At 46.2% G+C, this 22799-nt stretch overlaps 1 protein-coding gene across 1 annotated transcript; it reads left to right on the forward strand.

The window, feature by feature from the left end:
- Window positions 1-1503: 1503 nt before the first annotated feature.
- LOC124011091 (E3 ubiquitin-protein ligase SH3RF1-like) lies at window positions 1504-22677 on the forward strand. Its single transcript, XM_046324093.1, has 7 exons — window positions 1504-1527; window positions 6781-6905; window positions 12200-12370; window positions 17757-18043; window positions 18565-19019; window positions 19260-19570; window positions 21531-22677. Exons 1-7 carry the CDS (start codon window positions 1516-1518, stop codon window positions 21709-21711), a joined length of 1542 nt encoding a protein of 513 aa, XP_046180049.1. The 5' UTR covers window positions 1504-1515; the 3' UTR covers window positions 21712-22677.
- The last annotated feature ends 122 nt before the right edge of the window (window positions 22678-22799 follow it).

Consider the following 22799-nt stretch of genomic DNA (forward strand, 5'->3'; position numbering starts at 1 on the left):
ATAGGAGTGAGTGGGTTCTCTATGTATGTTCTCTCACTTTCTCTCTCACTCGGTCTCTCTCTCACACTCGGTCTCTCTATCACTCTCTCTCTCGGTCTCTCCCTGTCATTCAGTCTCTCCCTGTCATTCGGTCTCTCCTTGTCACTCGGTCTCACTATGCTGTGTAGCCTTAGTCGTTTCAAAGCAGGTTATTCTGACGCTAGTGCTATGCCATCCTTACCAACACAAAAACACACCTGCAGAGATTTCATTTCAAACCTCAGGGCTCTGCACTGACCTTTTGTTAATACTGAACAAAAATATAAATGCAACATGTAAAGTGTTGGTCCCATGTTTCATGAACTGATATAAAAGATTGCATATTTTTTTCCATGCACACACAAATCTTATTTCTCTCAAATGTTATTAACAAATCTGTTTACATCCGTGTTAGTGAGCATTTCTCCTTTGTCAAGAAAATCCATCCACCTGACAGATGTGGCATATCAAGAAGCTGATTAAACAGCATGACCATTACACAGGTGCACCTTGTGCCGGGGACAATAAAAGGTCTCTTTAAAATATGCAGTTTTGTCACACAACATAATGCTACAGATGTCTCATTCTGATTGGCTGGACCTGGCTCCCAAGTGGTGGGCCTGGCTCCCAAGTGGGTGGGCCTGGCTCCCAAGTGGGTGGGCCTGGCTCCCAAGTGGGTGGGCCTGGCTCCCAAGTGGGTGGGCCTGGCTCCCAAGTGGGTGGGCCTGGCTCCCAAGTGGGTGGGCCTATGCCCTACCAAGCCCATACATGGCTGCTCCCCAGCCCAGTTATGTGAAATCTATAGATTAGGGCCTCATTTATTTATTTAAATTGATTTCATTATATGAATTGTAACTCATTACAAGGAATTTAGGAACACATTTTTTTGGAGGTGGGAGACTTAAAAAAAAAACTCTTATTTTTAGGTACACTGATACTCCAGGTCGCACGGCAAAATATTTAGCCGTATATGTGAGTAAAATGGTCACACTGCAGAGTCCTGCATCCTCCTTCTCATTGACTGTTGCCAGCTGACCTAGCCTTTAAGATAATGACTTTGATTAAATAGAAACATCACTGCTCTGCCCTGCAGTTAAACATGTCAGGGAGGGAGAGAGTCATGTGCAGATGTAGACTCGTGCTCTCAGGCAGGGATGATGATGAGGAGGAGGAGGAGGGTCCAGAGCACCCCTCTGTCTCTCTGTTGATCCCTCATAGGAGGAGTAGAAAGAGGAGGAGGAGGAGGGGGAGGGTCCAGAGCACCCCTCTGTCTCTCTGTTGATCCCTCATAGGAGGAGTAGAAAGAGGAGGAGGAGGAGGAGGGGGAGGGTCCAGAGCACCCCTCTGTCTCTCAGTTGATCCCTCATAGGAGGAGTAGAAAGAGGAGGAGGAGGGTCCAGAGCACCCCTCTGTCTCTCAGTTGATCCCTCATAGGAGGAGTAGAAAGAGGAGGAGGAGGAGGAGGGTCCAGATCACCCCTCTGTGTTGATCCCTCACATGATGACGATGGTGAGTCACTGTAGTCAGTTATATAACAAAACCTCTCATCTCTCTCCTCTCTCCCTCTCTTTCTCTCTCATTCCTGATCTCCCTCTCTCTCTTTATTTCCCTCTTTCTCTCCCTCTCGCTCTCATCTCTCTCTCACTCTCTCATCTCTCTCTCTCCCTCTCTGATCTGCCTGAGAGCTCCTTCCTCTTCACTGAGCAGGTAACACTCCTTCACATTGCTGTGCCTAGTCCTGCCCTTCCTTCCTTCCCTCCCACCCAGCTAAACAGAAGGAGGTTGTTGATGTTACGGGTTTTCTTCCCGCCTCAGCACTATTGTTGTGATGTCATGATGTTGATGGTGGTATTATAGGAAGTAAAACAATCTTTAACATTGCTGTTTATTTAACGTTACTGTTATACAGTACGGGCTTCATAATCAGAGAACCAACATTAGCAACATGTCAACAACGGCTATAAAATGCTATGAGGCTGTCTGTGGAGAACAGTTGATTTATTGACCTGTTTCTCTGCCCGATCTGATCTGTGTGAGTGCCAGTCATGTTTGGGATGACAACCAAAGGAAGAGGTGTTGGCGTATGAAGCACAAACAAACTGATCTGTGCTAACAGTCACTAACAGTTTAACAGTGGCTAAGAAGTTACCTGCGGTTAACAGTTCACTTGTTATGTCGCTGGAGATGGTATGAGATTATATCAAGTGGAGAGACAGTAGGAACACCCTGCTAGGCTGTGTTTCTAGAGGTGTGATGCTAATAGCCTGGGTCTGGAACACCCTGCTAGGCTGTGTTTCTAGAGGTGTGATGCTAATAGCCTGGGTCTGGAACACCCTGCCAGGCTGTGTTTCTAGAGGTGTGATGCTAATAGCCTGGGTCTGGAACACCCTGCTAGGCTGTGTTTCTAGAGGTGTGATGCTAATAGCCCGGGTCTGGAACACCCTGCCAGGCTGTGTTTCTAGAGCATTATGTAGGGGGGCTCTGGACAAAAGTAGTGCATTATGTAGGGGGGGGATCTGGTCAAAAGTAGTGCACTATGTAGGGGGGCTCTGGTCTAAAGTAGTGCACTATGTAGGGGGGATTGGGTCTAAAGTAGTACACTATATAGGATACAATTTGTTTGCATCCATTGACTAGTTGTCAACATTTCAAGTGTTTCTAAAGAAGAGCCGAAATAGATAGCTCTCTCTGCTGTCTACCCTATTCCCTGGATGGTGGAACTGTAATGAACTGTCACCATTCACCCTTCCAGAATCCTCTTAAACAACAGCAGCATGTCTCCAGGACATGCCATGGGAGGCTCACCTGGTGTCACGTTACTTCTGCCTCATAGCATTGCTTTTTATATTGCAAAGTGCATGTCATGCAGGAGACTGTGGCTAATTTTATAGCTACTGTATAGCAGGCATGCATCCCAAATTTCCTTTCCCACCATGTTTTTTTTTTACATAGGGCACTACTTTTGACCAGAACCCTATGGACCATAGTGAACGATGTAGGAGATAGGGTGGCATTTGAGACTCTGTCAGGATCTTAATCAGGACTTCCTTTGTCCCTCTTCAGGGTACAGTGAGAACATAATGCTGCCTAATGGGAGGGGGGAGAGGGAGAACATAATGCTGCCTAATGGGGGGAGGGAGAGGGAGAACATAATGCTGCCTAATGGGGGAGGGAGAACATAATGCTGCCTAATGGGGGAGGGAGAACATAATGCTGCCTAATGGGGGAGGGAGAACATAATGCTGCCTAATGGGGGGGGGAACATAATGCTGCCTAATGGGGGAGGGAGAACATAATGCTGCCTAATGGGAGTGGGGAGAGGGAGAACATAATGCTGCCTAATGGGGGAGGGAGAACATCATGCTGCCTAATGGTGGGGAGAGGGAGAACATAATGCTGCCTAATGGGGGGGGAGGGAGAACATAATGCTGCCTAATGGGGGGAGGGAGAACATAATGCTGCCTAATGGGGGGAGGGAGAACATAATGCTGCCTAATGGGGGGAGAGAGAACATAATGCTGCCTAATGGGGGGGGGAGGGAGAACATAATGCTGCCTAATGGGGGGGGAGGGAGAACATAATGCTGCCTAATGGGAGTGGGGAGAGGGAGAACATAATGCTGCCTAATGGGGGAGGGAGAACATAATGCTGCCTAATGGGGGAGGGAGAACATCATGCTGCCTAATGGGGGAGGGAGAACATAATGCTGCCTAATGGGGGAGGGAGAACATAATGCTGCCTAATGGGGGAGGGAGAACATAATGCTGCCTAATGGGGGGAGGGAGAACATAATGCTGCCTAATGGGGGAGGGAGAACATAATGCTGCCTAATGGGGGAGGGAGAACATAATGCTGCCTAATGGGAGGGGGAGGGAGAACATAATGCTGCCTAATGGGAGGGGGAGGGAGAACATAATGCTGCCTAATGGGAGGGGAGAGGGAGAACATAATGCTGCCTAATGGGGGAGGGAGAACATAATGCTGCCTAATGGGGGGAGGGAGAACATAATGCTGCCTAATGGGGGGACATAATGCTGCCTAATGGGGGGGGGGGGGACATAATGCTGCCTAATGGGGGACGGAGAACATCATGCTGCCTAATGGGGGGGGGGACGGAGAACATAATGCTGCCTAATGGGGGACGGAGAACATAATGCTGCCTAATGGGGGACGGAGAACATAATGCTGCCGAATGGGGGACGGAGAACATAATGCTGCCGAATGGGGGAGAATATAATGCTGCCTAACCTAATGGGGGGGACATAATGCTGCCTAATGGGGGAGGGACGGAGAACATAATGCTGCCTAATGGGGGACGGAGAACATAATGCTGCCTAATGGGGGGAGAGCGAGAGAACATAATGCTGCCTAATGGGGGGGAGGAGAACATAATGCTGCCTAATGGGGGGGACATAATGCTGCCTAATGGGGGGACATAATGCTGCCTAATGGGGGGGGGGGACGGAGAACATAATGCTGCCTAATGGGGGGACGGAGAACATAATGCTGCCTAATGGGGGGACGGAGAACATAATGCTGCCTAATGGGAGGGAGGGAGAACATAATGCTGCCTAATGGGGGGACGGAGAAAATCATGCTGAGGTTAGAAAGGAGTCTGCTGGCAGAGACCATTACTGAGATTATTATAATTTTTTCTCTACCCGTCATCAAATAACAATTACAGGGGCTTACTAGGTGGAGCAGTGAGTGTACGTCCCAAATGCACCCTATTCCCTATGTAGTGCACTTCCTTTGACCAGAAGTACACTTCCTTTGACCAGTAGTGCACTTCCTTTGACCAGTAGTACACTACATAGGGAATAGAATCCCATTCGGGATACAGAATGCTACTTCATCACCTGGTATCTACAGTATGGGGTAAATCCCCTTTTGATAGGGACAAAACCTTCCATACATATTTGCCCATTGTAGAAGTGCTCAGAACGTGACTTTCTGGACCTGAATGACAAAACATTGAAGAGATAAAGGTGTTCAAAGTTGACCCATTTTGAATACCCCACCATACCATGAGACATCCGTGTATTCATCACTTGAAAAAATACAAATAACAATGTTATTGTTCAACCTTTCAACCTTTTTATTTAAAAACTCTGTTTTCATATTCACATTTGTTGACCTTATTGTACGTCATCTAAGGTTTTTGTGTTGTGCCCGCAATCTGTTGAGACACAACATGCTCTTGAATTTCTTTAAATATTTGTATTTATTTCACCTTTATTTAACCAGGTAGGCCAGTTGAGAATAAGTTCTCATTTACAACTGAGACCTGGTCAAGATAAAGCAAAGCAGTGCGACACAAACACAGCGTTACACATGGGGTAAACAAATGTACAGTCAATAACACAATAGAAAAGTCTATATACAATGTGTGCAAATGTATTTAAGATTAGGGAGGTAAGGCAATAAATAGGCCATAGTGGCGAAATAATGATAATTTAGCAATTAAACACTGGAATGATAGATGTGCAGAAGATGAATGTGCAAGTAGAGATACTGGGATGCAAAGAGCAAAAAATTATAATAAATAAATAACAGTATGGGGATGAGGTAGTTGGGTGGGCTATTTACAGATGGGCTATGTACAGGTGCAATGATCGGTAAACTGCTCTGACAGCTGATGCTTAAAGTTAGTGAGGGAGATATGCATCTCCGGCTTCAGTGATTTTTGCAATTTGTTCCAGTCATTGGCAGCAGAGAACCGGAAGGAAAGGCGGCCAAAGGGGGAGTGGACTTTGGAGGGTTACACGTAGGTATTTGTAGTTGTCCACATATTATATCTCACTGGTCATCCCCAAAGCCAACACTTCCTTTGGCTGCTTTCCTTCCAGTTCTCTGCTGCCAATAACTGGCACGAATTGCAAAAATCACTGAAGCTGGAGTCTTATTTCTCCCTCTCTAACTTTAAGCATCAGCTGTCAGAGTAGCTTACTGATCACTGTACCTGTACATAGCCAATCTGTAAATCGCCCACCCGACTATCTCATCCCCATATTGTTATTTATCCTCTTGATCTTTTGCACCCCAGTATCTCTACTTGCACATCATCTGCATGTCTATCACTCCAGCGTTAATGCTACATTGTAATTATTTCACCTCTGTGAGCTATTTATTGCCTTACCTCCCTACTCTTCTACATTTGCACACACTGTACATAGATTTTTCTATTGTGTTATTGACTGTACGTTTGTTTATGTGTAACTCTGTGTTGTTGTTTTTTGTCGCACTGCTTTGCTTTATCTTGGCCAGGTCGCAGTTGTAAATGAGAACTTGTTCTCAACTAGCCTACCTGGTTAAATAAAGGTAAAACATTTATTTTTTTAAATGGTGGGGTATCGTTCACCTTTATGTTCTGGCATTGGCAAACATGCATGTAATTGTTTGTTGAAATCAAAAGGGATGCTGTCAAAGAGTGACTAAATTCAATGACTTGCATTCATATCCTATTTTTAAATCATACAGGTTTACGTCTGTCTATCTTCCTGTTTCCTGTTTCCTGTCTCTCCCAGGTTCTCTTTCTAGCAGTCCTGCTTTAAAGTCTGCTTTATTTCTCCTTTATACCTCATAAATGCCCTTTTCCACATTTAATCTGAGGGCATCTTAGTCGTCCTCTGTCAGTTTACATGATATCTTCTCCGACTTTACTGTTTGAATTCTTCCTCTTTTTCTCTATATAGAGTGAGAGGAAGAACACTATGGCAGTATACATATTTACATCCTGGTCTTCCTCCTCTGTTTCTATAGGGTGAGAGGAAGATGAGTAGTGGTGAAGCTCCTCCCACCATCACCATGGCTCTGATCAACCCCCAGACCCCCTCCGCCTCAGCCGACACCAAACACTCTTCCACTCAGCAGTTATCCATCAGTGTGTGAGTAAAACTGGAGAAACATTAGAGTAACGTAGTAGTAACATAGTAGTAACTATGGAGTAATACAGTAGTAAAATGGTAGTAACAACCTCCGCTGATACCAAGCCGTTCGCCGCCTAGCAACTCCATCAGCTTTTGAATACTGGACTAACACTGGATTAACACTGGACTAACACTGGACAAACACTGGACTAACACTGGACTAACACTGGACTAACACTGGACTAACACTGGACAAACACTGTAGAAACACTGGACTAACACTGGAGAAACACTGGACTAACACTGGACAAACACTGGAGAAACACTGGACAAACACTGGACAAACACTGGACTAACACTGGACTAACGCTGTACAAACGCTGGACTAACGCTGGACTAACACTGGACAAACACTGGACTAACACTGGACTAACACTGTAGAAACACTGGACTAACACTGGACTAGTAACAGCTGTAGCGTTGGAGCAACACTGCAGGAACACAGTAGTAATAACCAGTCTACAGCATCTACTGTGACTTCCTTAGTGTGTCTGTATCTACAGTGACTTCCTTAGTGTGACTGTATCTACAGTGACTTCCTTAGTGTGTCTGTATCTACAGTGACTTCCTTAGTGTGTCTGTATCTACAGTGACTTCCTTAGTGTGTCTGTATCTGCAGTGACTTCCTTACAGTGTGTCTGTATCTACAGTGACTTCCTTAGTGTGTCTGTATCTGCAGTGACTTCCTTACAGTGTGTCTGTATCTACAGTGACTTCATTACAGTGTGTCTGTATCTACAGTGACTTCCTTAGTGTGTCTGTATCTACAGTGACTTCCTTACAGCGTGACTGTATCTACAGTGACTTCCTTACAGTGTGTCTGTATCTACAGTGACTTCCTTAGCGTGTCTGTATCTACAGTGACTTCCTTAGCGTGTCTGTATCTACAGTGACTTCCTTAGTGTGTCTGTATCTGCAGTGACTTCCTTACAGTGTGTCTGTATCTACAGTGACTTCCTTACAGTGTCTGTATCTGCAGTGACTTCCTTACAGTGTGTCTGTATCTACAGTGATTTCCTTACAGTGTGTCTGTATCTACAGTGACTTCCTTACAGTGTGTCTGTATCTGCAGTGACTTCCTTAGTGTGTCTGTATCTGCAGTGACTTCCTTACAGTGTGTCTGTATCTACAGTGACTTCCTTACAGTGTGTCTGTATCTGCAGTGACTTCCTTAGTGTGTCTGTATCTACAGTGACTTCCTTACAGTGTCTGTATCTACAGTGACTTCCTTACAGTGTGTCTGTATCTACAGTGGCTTCCTTACAGTGTTGTCTGTATCTGCAGTGACTTCCTTAGTGTGTCTGTATCTACAGTGACTTCATTACAGTGTGTCTGTATCTACAGTGACTTCCTTACAGTGTGTCTGCATCTACAGTGACTTCCTTAGTGTGTCTGTATCTGCAGTGACTTTCTTAGTGTGTCTGTATCTACAGTGACTTCATTACAGTGTGTCTGTATCTACAGTGACTTCCTTACAGTGTGTCTGTGTTGACAGTGAGTTCATTATAGTGTGTCTGTGTCTACAGTGACTTCCTTACAGTGTGTCTGTGTCTACAGTGACTTCATTATAGTATGTCTGTATCTACAGTGACTTCCTTACAGTGTGTCTGTATCTACAGTGACTTCCTTACAGTGTGTCTGTATCTACAGTGACTTCCTTACAGTGTGTCTGTGTCTACAGTGACTTCATTATAGTGTGTCTGTATCTGCAGTGACTTCCTTACAGTGTGTCTGTATCTACAGTGACTTCCTTAGTGTGTCTGTATCTGCAGTGACTTCCTTAGTGTGTCTGTATCTACAGTGACTTCCTTACAGTGTGTCTGTATCTGCAGTGACTTCCTTAGTGTGTCTGTATCTACAGTGACTTCCTTACAGTGTCTGTATCTACAGTGACTTCCTTACAGTGTGTCTGTATCTACAGTGGCTTCCTTACAGTGTTGTCTGTATCTGCAGTGACTTCCTTAGTGTGTCTGTATCTACAGTGACTTCATTACCGTGTGTCTGTATCTACAGTGACTTCCTTACAGTGTGTCTGCATCTACAGTGACTTCCTTAGTGTGTCTGTATCTGCAGTGACTTTCTTAGTGTGTCTGTATCTACAGTGACTTCATAACAGTGTGTCTGTATCTACAGTGACTTCCTTACAGTGTGTCTGTGTCGACAGTGACTTCATTATAGTGTGTCTGTGTCTACAGTGACTTCCTTACAGTGTGTCTGTATCTACAGTGACTTCCTTACAGTGTGTCTGTGTCTACAGTGACTTCATTATAGTGTGTCTGTATCTACAGTGACTTCGTTACAGTGTGTCTGTGTCGACAGTGACTTCCTTACAGTGTGTCTGCATCTACAGTGACTTCATTACAGTGTGTCTGTATCTACAGTGACTTCCTTACAGCGTGACTGTATCTACAGTGACTTCCTTACAGTGTGTCTGTATCGACAGTGACTTCCTTACAGTGTGTCTGTATCGACAGTGACTTCCTTAGCGTGTCTGTATCTACAGTGACTTCCTTAGCGTGTCTGTATCTACAGTGACTTCCTTAGTGTGTCTGTATCTGCAGTGACTTCCTTACAGTGTGTCTGTATCTACAGTGACTTCCTTACAGTGTCTGTATCTGCAGTGACTTCCTTACAGTGTGTCTGTATCTGCAGTGACTTCCTTAGTGTGTCTGTATCTGCAGTGACTTCCTTACAGTGTGTCTGTATCTACAGTGACTTCCTTACAGTGTGTCTGTATCTGCAGTGACTTCCTTAGTGTGTCTGTATCTACAGTGACTTCCTTACAGTGTCTGTATCTACAGTGACTTCCTTACAGTGTGTCTGTATCTACAGTGGCTTCCTTACAGTGTTGTCTGTATCTGCAGTGACTTCCTTACAGTGTTGTCTGTATCTGCAGTGACTTCATTACAGTGTGTCTGTATCTACAGTGACTTGCTTACAGTGTGTCTGCATCTACAGTGACTTCCTTAGTGTGTCTGTATCTGCAGTGACTTTCTTAGTGTGTCTGTATCTACAGTGACTTCATTACAGTGTGTCTGTATCTACAGTGACTTCCTTACAGTGTGTCTGTGTCGACAGTGAGTTCATTATAGTGTGTCTGTGTCTACAGTGACTTCCTTACAGTGTGTCTGTGTCTACAGTGACTTCATTATAGTATGTCTGTATCTACAGTGACTTCCTTACAGTGTGTCTGTATCTACAGTGACTTCCTTACAGTGTGTCTGTATCTACAGTGACTTCCTTACAGTGTGTCTGTGTCGACAGTGACTTCATTATAGTGTGTCTGTATCTGCAGTGACTTCCTTACAGTGTGTCTGTATCTACAGTGACTTCCTTACAGTGTGTCTGTATCTGCAGTGACTTCCTTGGTGTGTCTGTATCTACAGTGACTTCCTTACAGTGTCTGTATCTACAGTGACTTCCTTACAGTGTGTCTGTATCTACAGTGGCTTCCTTACAGTGTTGTCTGTATCTGCAGTGACTTCCTTAGTGTGTCTGTATCTACAGTGACTTCATTACAGTGTGTCTGTATCTGCAGTGACTTCCTTAGTGTGTCTGTATCTACAGTGACTTCATTACAGTGTGTCTGTATCTGCAGTGACTTTCTTAGTGTGTCTGTATCTACAGTGACTTCATTACAGTGTGTCTGTATCTACAGTGACTTCCATACAGTGTGTCTGTGTCGACAGTGACTTCATTACAGTGTGTCTGTGTCTACAGTGACTTCCTTACAGTGTGTCTGTGTCTACAGTGACTTCCTTACAGTGTGTCTGTATCTACAGTGACTTCCTTACAGTGTGTCTGTATCTACAGTGACTTCCTTACAGTGTGTCTGTATCTACAGTGACTTCCTTACAGTGTGTCTGTGTCTACAGTGACTTCCTTACAGTGTGTCTGTGTCTACAGTGACTTCATTATAGTGTGTCTGTATCTACAGTGACTTCTTTACAGTGTCTCTGTATCTACAGTGACTTCGGAAAGTATTCAGACCCCTTGACTTTTTTCCACATTTTGTTACTTTACAGCCTTATTCTAAAATGTATGACATTTTTTTTTCTTATCAATCTACACACAATATCCCATAATGACATTACAATACCCCATAATGACATCACAATACCCCATAAGGACATCTCAATACCCCATAATGACATCTCAATACCCCATAATGACATCTCAATACCCCATAATGAAATCTCAATAGCCCATAATGACATCTCAATAGCCCATAATGACATCTCAATATCCCATAATGACATCTCAATATCCCATAATGACATCTCAATATCCCATAATGACATCTCAATACCCCATAATGACATCTCAATAGCCCATAATGACATCTCAATATCCCATAATGACATCTCAATAGCCCATAATGACATCTCAATATCCCATAATGACAAAGCAAAAATAGTTGTTTATACATTTTTGCTACAAGCTTGGCACACCTGTATTTGGAGAGTTCATCCCATTCTTCTCTGCAGATCCTCTCAAGCTCTGTCAGTTTGGATGGGGAGCGTTATTGCACAGCTATTTGCAGGTCTCTCCAGAGATGTTAGATCGGGTTCAAGTTCAGGTTCTAGCTGGGCCACTCAAGGACATTCAGAGACTTGTCCCAAAGCCACTCCTGCGTTGTCTTGGCTGTGTGCTTAGGGTTGTTGTCCTGTTGGAAGTTGAACCTTTGTGAGCGCTCTGGAGCAGGTTTTCATCAAGGAACTCTCTGTACTTTGCTCTGTTCATCTTTCCCTCAATCCTGACTAATCTCCCAGTCCCTGCTGCTGAAAAACATCCTGTCTCTGAGCTCTACGGACAATTCCTTCGACCTCATGGCTTGGTTTTTCTCTGACATGCACTGTCAACTGTGGGACATTGTATAGACAGGAGTGTGCCTTTCCAAAGCATGTCCAATCAATTGAATTTACCACAGGTGGACTCCAATCAAGTTGTAGAAACATCTCAAGGTTGATGTATGGAAACAGTATACCCCTGAGCTCAATTTGGAGTCTCATAGCAAAGGGTCTGAATACTTATGTAAATAAGGTATTTCTGTTTTTCATTTTTAATAAATGTGCACCAAATTTGTCATTATAGGGTATTGTGTTTAGATTGTTGAGGGGAGAAAATGATTGAATCCATTTTAGAATAAGGTTGTAACGTAACAACATTTTGAAAAAGTGAAGGGGTCTGAATACTTTCCGAATGTACTGTAGGTGAGATTGTTGTAACCTAACATATAATTTGTTCTTCAGGTGTGCTGCTCTGTACTCCTACAAGCCCCGTCGTTCTGAGGAACTGGAGCTGAGGAAGGGGGAGATGGTGGGGGTGTATGGGAAGTTTAAGGAGGGCTGGCTCCGAGGCCTCTCTCTACGGACGGGCAAAGTGGGCATCCTCCCCGGCAACTACGTCACACCTGTCCTCAGGTAAGTGGGCATCCTCCCCGGCAACTACGTCACACCTGTCCTCAGGTAAGTGGGCATCCTCCCCGGCAACTATGTCACACCTGTTCTCAGGTAAGTGGGCATCCTCCCCGGCAACTACGTCACACCTGTCCTCAGGTAAGTGGGCATCCTCCCCGGCAACTACGTCACACCTGTCCTCAGGTAAGTGGGCATCCTCCCCGGCAACTATGTCACACCTGTTCTCAGGTAAGTGGGCATCCTCCCTGGCAACTACGTCACACCTGTCCTCAGGTAAGTGGGCATCCTCCCCGTCAACTACGTCACACCTGTCCTCAGGTAAGTGGGCATCCTCCCCGGCAACTACGTCACTCCTGTCCTCAGGTAAGTGGGCATTCTGCCCGGCAACTACGTCACACCTGTCCTCAGGTGAGTGGGCATCCTCCCCGGCAACTACGTCACACCTGTCCTCAGGTAAGTGGGCATCCTCCCTGGCAACTACGTCACACCTGTCCTCAGGTAAGTGGGCATCCTCCCCGGCAACTACGTCACTCCTGTCCTCAGGTAAGTGGGCATTCTGCCCGGCAACTATGTCACACCTGTCCTCAGGTAAGTGGGCATCCTCCCCGGCAACTACGTCACACCTGTCCTCAGGTAAGTGGGCATCCTCCCCGGCAACTACGTCACACCTGTCCTCAGGTAAGTGGGCATCCTCCCTGGCAACTACGTCACACCTGTCCTCAGGTAAGTGGGCATCCTCCCCGGCAACTACGTCACTCCTGTCCTCAGGTAAGTGGGCATTCTGCCCGGCAACTACGTCACACCTGTCCTCAGGTAAGTGGGCATCCTCCCCGGCAACTACGTCACACCTGTCCTCAGGTAAATGGGCATCCTCCCCGGAAACTACTTCACTCCTGTCCTCAGGTAAGTGGGCATTATGCCCGGCAACTAAGTTACACCTGTCCTCAGGTAAGTGGGCATTCTGCCCGGCAACTACGTCACACCTGTCCTCAGGTAAGTGGGCATTCTGCCCGGCAACTACGTCACAGTCATAACCCTCACATCGACTGGTCTGTGGGCACTATCAAGCAGTGGGGTCCTACGTGCCAAGCTACTTGTATTTTCCCGAATTCCCTGAGTTCTACTCCCGAGTCTTTAGAATCCATCGACCTGACCCGAGTTCCCGAGTGTTACCATGACCTCAAACTGGTATTTAGCAAACAGAGGGCCACCATGCTACCACCCCATAGACCTTATGATTGCCCCATCAAACTGTTTCCGGGCACTTGCCCTCCCAGGGGTCGGATCTTTTCCCTATCTCCACCCGAACGAGCTGCTATGGATACCTACATCAAGGACGCTCTGGAAGCAGGCCTCATGCGTCCATCCACCTCCCCGGCGGGAGCAGGGTTTTTCTTTGTGGCCAACAAAGGCGGTGGATTACGTCCTTGCATCGACTACCAGGGACTCAATGCCATAACCGTCCGTAACCGTTACCCGCTACCCCTTATGGCCACAGCCTTCGAGCTGCTCCAGGAAGCAGTTGTTTTCACTAAGCTTGACCTGCCGAACGCATACCATCTTGTGCGGATCAGACCTGGTGACGAGTGGAAGATCGCTTTCAACACGCCTACTGGTCACTATGAATACTTGGTGATGCCCTTCGGCCTGACCAACGCCCCAGCGGTTTTCCAAGCGCTCATAAATGATGTGCTTAGGGATATGCTTAACATATTTGTGTTCGTTTACTTGGATGACATCCTCATCTTTTCGAGCTCTCTTCAAGATCACACTATGCATGTCAGACAAGTACTCAAATGCCTCCTAGACAGCCATCTGTACGTTAAGCCGGAAAAATGTGAATTCCATTCATCCCGAGTACAATTCCTGGGATTTGTAGTGGAACCCGGTCGAGTCCAAATGGACCCCAGGAAGGTAGGGGCGGTAGCGGATTGGCCCACCCCCAAATCCGTTAAGGAAGTTCAGCGTTTCCTGGGCTTCACTAACTTTTACCGCAAGTTCATCAAGAACTTCAGCTTGGTGGCAGCCCCTCTCTCAGCTTTAACCAAGGGTGGCAATGCAAGGTTTTTGTGGGGAAGAGAAGCTGAGACGGCCTTCCAAGGACTCAAGCAGCGCGTCCTCTCTGCTCCCATCCTGATACTACCGACTACGGATGAACCGTTTGTGGTGGAGGTAGACGCCTCAGAGGTTGGTGTTGGAGCTGTCCTGTCTCAGAGGGGTGAAGACAAGAAGCTTCATCCGTGCACTTTCTTCTCACACCGGCTTACCCCGGCTGAGAGGAACTACGATGTGGGGCATCGTGAACTCCTAGCGGTTAAGATGGCATTGAAGGAATGGAGACACTGGCTCGAGGAGGCTTCTCACCCGTTTCAAGTGCTTACGGACCACAAAAATCTGGAGTATATCCAGCAGGCGAAGCGGTTGAACTCTAGACAAGCTAGATGGTCTCTTTTCTTCAATCGATTCCAGTTTATCCTCACCTATCGGCCCGGGTCGAATCTCAAACCGGATGCCCTGTCCCGAGTCTACGCTCCTGCCATTCGAGATGACACGGACATGCCTGTCCTTCCTGCTGCTAAGATCGTGGCTCCGATCTCGTGGCAAGTTGAGGATACCGTGAGACGAGCTCAAGCTATTGAACCGGACCCGAAAGGAGGTCCTGCCAATCGGTTGTTTGTCCCCAAGGCAGTGAGGACTCAGGTCCTTCCGTGGGGGCACTCCTCTCGCCTCGCCTGTCACCCGGGCGTAGGTCGCACCTTGGAGTTCATCAGCGTAAGTTCTGGTGGCCTACCATAAGAGAAGACGTTGCCACTTTCGTCAATGCCTGCCCCGTGTGCTGCCAGGGCAAATCTTCTCACCTCCGCCCGCAAGGACTCCTTCACCCTTTACCTGTTCCCCACAGACCCTGGTCCCATATCTCGTTGGACTTCATTACTGGCCTTCCTCCATCCCATGGCAATACTACTATCCTAGTCATTATCGACAGGTTTTCAAAGGCGGCCAGGTTCGTCCCTCTGACTAAGTTACCTTCTGCCAGATATCGTTTCTGACAGAGGTCCCCAGTTCGCCTCTAGGTTTTGGAAGGCCTTCTGCCAACTCATGGGGGCTTCTGCCAGTCTATCTTCAGGGTACCATCCGGAGTCCAACGGCCAAACTGAGAGGATGAGTCAAGAGCTGGAAACCACCCTCCGATGTATGACTCGTAACAACCCGTCCACATGGTCGTCCTTCATTGTTTGGGCCGAATACGCGCACAACACCTTGCGCTCCTCCTCCTCCACTGGTATGTCCCCGCACGAGTGTCAGTTTGGCTATGCCCCTCCATTGTTCCCGGACCAGGAGGCAGAAGTCAGAGTGCCTTCAGCCTTGAAGTTCGTCAGACGCTGTCGGCTTATGTGGAGGAAGACCCGTCTTAATCTTATGCGTTCCTCACAGAGGTACCAACAACAAGCCAACAGATGTCGCCGTCCCGGGCCAACCCTGCGCCCCGGCCAGAGAGTCTGGCTCTCCACAAGAGACTTACCACTACGGGTGGAGTCTCGCAAGCTGTCCCAAAAATACATCGGTCCCTTTAAGGTTGCCAGGAGAGTTAACCCAGTTTCTTATCGTCTACACTTACCCAGATCCCTTAAAATTAATCCCACGTTTCACATTTCCTTATTAAAACCTGTTGTTTTTTCTCCCCTTGTCCCGGCAGACAGACCTCCTCCTCCGCCTCATGTCATTGGAGGCCAGCTGGCTTATACCGTCCATCGGATACTGGATTCCCGCCGGGTGCAGCGGTCCTGGCAGTATCTGGTGGACTGGGAAGGCTACGGTCCCGAGGAGGGCTCCTGGGTTCCTGCCAAAGACATACTGGACCCTGACCTCATTCGTCAGTTCAGGGCCCTCCACCCTGAGAGAGCTGGTAGGAACGTCAGGAGCCGTTCCTATGGGGGGGATTCTGTCAGGATTTGACCAGGGTTGTTCCGGTTTTTGGTCACTAGATGCCCCCATTGTGCCTTTTGACCTTTTGTTTTCCCTTGATCCCCATTATTATTTGCACCTGTGCCTCGTTTCCCCTGATTGTATTTCAACCCTTTGTTTTCCTCTGTTCTTTGCTCTGTGTTTGTATGTTAGCACCCAGCCCTAGTACTCTGAGAACTCTTGTTGATCCCGTTGGACTCTCTTGTGGAATTCTGTTTTTTGTTCTTGTTTGTTTGTTTTTTGAGTATCTTTTGAGGCTTTTTGTGCTTTACCTTCCACCTTGTGGATTTACTTTTTTGTCTTGGAGGATTACCTTCGTTCTTGGAGGATTCCTTTTGAGGTTGTGGAGTTACATGTTTTCCTGAAGAACTTCACTTTTTACTTCATTAAATACACCGTCTCAAGTACTGCTGTGTCTGCCTCATCTTCTGGGTTCTGCCAACTATTCGTGGCTCAGTTGGTTAAGTGACTGTTTCTCACTCTGGAGACCCGGGTTCGTAACCGGGTCCTGACCATACTACCCACCATTGCGACCTGTATGCTCTCGTTGGCTGGCCCTCACTTCATACTCATTGCCAAATCCACTGGCTCCATGTCATCTACAAAACCCTGCTAGGTAAAGTCCCCCCTTATCTCAGCTCACCATAGCATCTCCCACCTGTAGCACACGCTCCAGCAGGTATATCTCTCTAGTCACCCCCAAAACCAATTCTTTCTTTGGCTGCCTCTCCTTCCAGTTCTCTGCTGCCAATGACTGGAACGAACTACAAAAATCTCTGAAACTGGAAACACTTATCTCCCTCACTAGCTTTAAGCACCAACTGTCAGAGCATCTTACAGATTACTGCACCTGTACATAGCCCACCTATAATTTAGCCCAAACAACTACCTCTTTCCCTACTGTATTTCATTTATTTATTTATTTTGCTCCTTTGCACCCCATTATTTTTATTTCTACTTTGCACATTCTTCCATTGCAAAACTACCATTCCAGTGTTTTACTTGCTATATTGTACTTACTTTGCCACCATGGCCTTTTTTGCCTTTACCTCCCTTCTCACCTAATTTGCTCACATTGTATATAGACTTGTTTATACTGTATTATTGACTGTATGTTTGTTTTACTCCATGTGTAACTCTGTGTCGTTGTATCTGTCGAACTGCTTTGCTTTATATTGGCCAGGTCGCAATTGTAAATGAGAACTTGTTCTCAACTTGCCTACCTGGTTAAATAAAGGTTAAAAAAATGTAATGCTGTGGTTAAAGTTATCAGAGGGATCAGCCTTTATGTTAGCTGATGTGGGGGTCATCAGTGACACTACTTTCCTACAGTGGTTCTATCTTTTTTTACTTTCATTTGTGTCATGGACACCTAATTAATTGATTTTGACACCAATATCTATTTATTCCCTGTCTAACACAGAACTTCTACCAGGCTCTTGGATTCCAAGGCAGTGACAGCAGGCCCTGGTACAGTCTCTGGAAGAAGAACCTCCTCGTCCTCCAAAACGCCAGCGGTGGTTCTAGCTCTCGACAGGGTCAACTCAGATGGCACTAGTTACTCTACTGGACAACGGCTACCGCAGCAGTCTGTTTCCATGGCCACGCAGCCTATGATATCATCAGGCGGCGCCACCAGACAATCCCTGCATGGGGTGAGCTCGGAGGGATGGGACACAGTGAGGAGGGTCTTCCATCGTTCACACAGAGGTAAGAGTGAAGGAAGTTTGGAACTCTACAAAGTTCAATTTTCAGGTGTTGGGTGGTTCCACAGTTCCATTGTGCTGTATTCTCAGTCTCAACCATGTTGGTTGGTTATTATCCTAACATTATGCAGTATTGACCAGTCAGAGATAGTAAACCTGGAAAGAAGGCTTCTCTATTCAGTATTGACCAGTCAGAGACAGTAAACCTGGAAAGAAGGCTTCTCTATTCAGTATTGACCAGTCAGAGATGGAAAGAAGGCTTCTCTATTCAGTATTGACCAGTCAGAGATATTAAACCTGGAAAGAAGGCTTCTCTATTCAGTATTGACCAGTCAGAGATATTAAACCTGGAAAGAAGGCTTCTCTATTCAGTATTGACCAGTCAGAGATTAAACCTGTCTATTCTAGTTGATATGTCAGATCGTACAATGTGGAACCCAGAACAGTGCAGTGGAAATTACATTGCGTTGATTTGACTAGGGATCCATTTTGAGTGACTTCAAAGTATGTTTCATGTCCTCTCAGGCTCATCTCAGCGGGGAAAACACTACCCCCACACCACCATCTCATCCAGCTCAGCCCTTCAATCCCAGACCCACAGTCAGAGCTCATCCCAGAGCTCATCCCAGTGCAGTAACCACTACCCCCACACTACCATCGCCACCTCAGGTCTTCAGCCCCATTCTCAGTCCCAATCTCACAGCCAGAACTTTAGCCACATCCAGGGTCCTGGCTTCTCCCCTGCTCTGCTCAGGAAGAAACAACACATGAGCATCCTGCCCAATCACTACAGATCTCTGGCCTGGATGTCTGAAGGTCAAGCGCCCCCTAGTGGTAGTTCTATGAAGGACAGGGACACGGCTGCCAGAGAGTTGTTTGATAGGCAGGTGTTGGAGACGAGGCAAGCAGCATCGAATGGTCAGCACCCCATACACTCTATCCTAGTGAGACCAGACGCCCTCAAGAACAACACAGAGAAGGTAACACGCACACCTGCCTTCTAGATCTTATTACGTAGCTTAGAGGGATAGTTGACTGGTTTCATGTCTACTTTGACTTCTATTTCGTTTTTATTTATTTTGAAATTCTCTCTAACCATGATCTCATTCACGTAGCACATGCTGACTACCACTGTCTGCTATATCCAGCATCAATCATCTTTATTCCTATTCCACTGCTGTATCATAATGTCAACATTGTGTATGTGTTTTATCCTTCAGCCCACCAAGTCAGTGCGGTTCCTGACCCAGCCTGATTCCCCTACTCCACGGCACAGGACCACCTCCCTGCCCTCGGGTAGCCAGCCCCCCGCCAGTACCCGGCCTGGTCCACCTCCCCTGGAGGTCTGGGCTCCATCACTCACACTGGGGCGAGATGGGCCTGGGATCATCCTGAAAGAAGGCAAGGCTCCTGTTCTTCGGAAAGGTCTGGAGACAAACCCCTCTGATGTTCTGACTTCCAATCAGAAACCTACCTCTTCATTATCATCATCAGCACCATCTGCGTCAATGCAGTCCAGCAGCCCTAGCAGGTAGGAGAGGAACCAGCACCTCCTTTTTCACAAACTGGCCTGCTTAGTGTCTGGCTTCAGGAAGTAGGATTTCTGTATTCTGTATGTGATGGGAGTCCTCTGTGGCTCACTTGCATCACAAGGGTCGTGAATTCAATTCCCGCTGGGGCCCCTCCATACGTAAAATATATGCTTGACTATAAGTCTTTTTGAATAAAAGCGTCTGCTAAATGGCGAACAATCTCAGAAAAAAAAAGAAACATCCTCTTACTGTCAACTGCAGTGGGAGGACAGTTCCTTTGTGGGGGGCTGCGGTGGGCCTAGTGGTTAGAGTGTTGGTTTTGTAACCGAAAGGTTGCAAGATCAAATCCCTGAGCTGACAAGGTAAAAAAAAAATGTTTACATTTTAAATTTGTTGTTCTGCCCCTGAACAAGGCAGTTAACCCACTGTTCCTAGGCTGTCATTGTAAATAAGAATATGTTATTAACTGACTTGCCTAGTTAAATAAAGGTAAAAAAAAGGTAAAGCAAACTTAACATGTGTAAATATTTGTATGAACATAACAAGATCCAACAACTGATACATAGACTGAACGAGTTCCACAGACATGTGAAATTGAATAATGTGTCCCTGAACAAAGGGGGGTCAACATCAAAAGTAACAGTCAGTATCTGGTGTGGCCAACCGCTGCATTAAGTACTGTAGTGCATCTCCTCCTCATGGACTGCCCCAGATTTGCCGGTTCTTGCTGTGTGATGTTACCCCACTCTTCCACAAAGGCAACTGCAAGTTCCCGGATATTTCCGGGGGAAATGGCCCTAGCCCTCACCCTCCAATCCAACAGGTCCCAGATGTGCTCAATGGAATTGAGATCTTCGCTGGCCATGACAGAACACTGACATTCCTGTCTTGCAGGAAATCACGCAAAGAATGAGTAGTATGGCTGGTGGCATTGTCATACTGGAGGGTCGTGTCAAGATGAGCCTGCAGGAAGGATACCACATGAGGGAGGAGGATGTCTTCCCTGTAACGCACAGCGTTGAGATTGCCTGGAATGACAACAAGCTCAGTTCGATGACTCTGTGACACACCGACCCAGACCATGACGGACTCTCCACCTCCAAATCAATCCCGCTCCAGAGTACAGGCCTCGGTGTAACGCTCATTCCTACGACAATAAACTCGAATCCGACCATCACCCCTGGTGAGACAAAACCGCGTCTCGTCAGTGAAGAGTTCTGTCTGGTCCAGCGATGGTGGGTTTGTGCCCATAGGCAACGTTGTTGCCAGTGATGTCTGGTGAGGAACTGCCTTACAACAGGCCTACAAGCCCTCAGTCCAGTCTCTGTGAGCCTATTGTGGACAGTCTGAGCACTGATGGAGGGATTGTGCGTTCCTGGTGTAACTCAGGCAGTTGTTGTTGCCATCCTGTACCTGTCCTGCAGGTGTGATGTTCGGAAGTACCGATCCTGTGCAGGTGTTGTTTCACGTGGTTTGCCACTGCGAGGACGATCAGCTGTCCACCCTGTCTCAATGTAGAGCTGTCTTAGGCGTCTCACAGTTTATTGCAATTTATTGCGCTGGCCACATCTGCAATTCTCATGCCTCCTTGCAGCATGCCTAAGGCACATTCACGCAGATGGGCGGGGAACCTGGGCATCTTTCTTTTGGTGTTTTTCAGAGTCAGTAGAAATGCCTCTTTAGTGTCCTAAGTTTTCATAACTGTGACCTTAATTGCCTGCCTTCTGTAAGCTGTTAGTGTCTTAACGACCGTTCCACAGGTGCATGTTCATTAATTGTTTATGATTCATTGAACAAGCATGGGAAACAGTGTTTAAACCCTTTACAATGAAGATCTGTGAAGTTATTTAGATTTTTATGAATTATCTTTGAAAGACAGTGTGCTGAGTTTATGTTATGTGTTAGATAGACAATCTCTTTCTCTATTCCACTCATTCCCCTTTCTCTATCCCCCCTCAGACACAGAGTTGCGACGTCCTACCAGGCCCAGACAGAGTCAGAAATGAGCCTGATGCAGGGTGAGCCTGTCCTGCTTCATAGACATCGCCCTGACGGACGGGTTCTGCTCACCCGGGAGAGCAGTGGCCACACGGGCCTCTTCCATAGCAGTGTTCTACAGTTCCTAGACCGGTTCAGTTGACGGCCTGTAGTGTTTAGTTATTATAGGTGTGTTTTTCACATAGAAATAGAATGACTAGAATGGGGGAAGCCCCTTAGAACGTGACAATTTGATATGCAACTCATACACTCATGGGTACATTCAATATGGCCGCCGGCCCACCCCATCACGTGACGTTGACTTGAAAAGGAATGTCCATTCTACATTTACATTTACATTTAAGTCATTTAGCAGACGCTCTTATCCAGAGCGACTTACAAATTGGTGCATTCATATTTCTATGAATCTCCACCTGTTGACACTGCCAAACGAGATGCCAAATCTGTGGAAGAGTGTGCGTGTGTATTTTATGTGTGTTGAAAATAAGCATTTCGCTACACTCGCATTAACATCTGCTAACCATGTGTATGTGACAAATAAAATTTGATTTGATTTGAAATAATATATTATATTACTGCCATATAGTGACCAAAATGCAAAGGGAAACAAGTTTCCCCCTTGAGATTCATTGGACCAGTTTTAAACTGTAGACAGATAATTATAAGGTTCTGAGATATATCTGTGTATATGTTGATGTGCAGAAGCATGAGTTGCACATAGATCTACTGTGTACAGTTATTTTTACCAATCCGTTGCACAAAACCACCTCAGACTAATGTTTTGCATAAAGATTGAGTGTTTTCTTTATTCAAGAGCTAAAGGACACACTGGTCAGTGCCTTTGCAAAGCCCACAGAGTCTAGATTTGAAAAACAACAACAGTGCTCTTACCAGAGGCTAAATGTATATTAAGTGATGATCATATAGTGGTGATAAACAATGCTTTCGTCAACTATAGCATGCGTTTGTTACATTCTCAACATGATTTTGCTGAATAACTGCACACCCATGTTATGTATCAGACTTTTCTGATAAGAGACACACATGTCCTCTAAGGGATTCTCCTTCTCTGCTCTTTGAGTGCTGAAAATAAATCATTTATGACACATTATAGCAAAAAGACTCGTTTTATTGGCTGTTGCATTGGATCGTGTTCTCCTGTTCTGTTTTTCATCTTACTCTTTGTCTTAACGTTTTTCAACTAACATTTTAGGTGAATACAAAACTGTG

The sequence above is a fragment of the Oncorhynchus gorbuscha genome, linkage group LG23 (assembly GCF_021184085.1).
Source record: "Oncorhynchus gorbuscha isolate QuinsamMale2020 ecotype Even-year linkage group LG23, OgorEven_v1.0, whole genome shotgun sequence".
In the NCBI taxonomy this organism is placed as follows: domain Eukaryota; kingdom Metazoa; phylum Chordata; class Actinopteri; order Salmoniformes; family Salmonidae; genus Oncorhynchus; species Oncorhynchus gorbuscha.

Excerpts from the sequence above, each read along its gene's own strand:
- LOC124011091 (XM_046324093.1), top strand. Across the intron at positions 6,906-12,199 it reads CAGCAGTTATCCATCAGTGT|GTGTGCTGCTCTGTACTCCT; the intron begins GTGAGTAAAACT and ends TTTGTTCTTCAG. Across the intron at positions 18,044-18,564 it reads CTTCCATCGTTCACACAGAG|GCTCATCTCAGCGGGGAAAA; the intron begins GTAAGAGTGAAG and ends ATGTCCTCTCAG.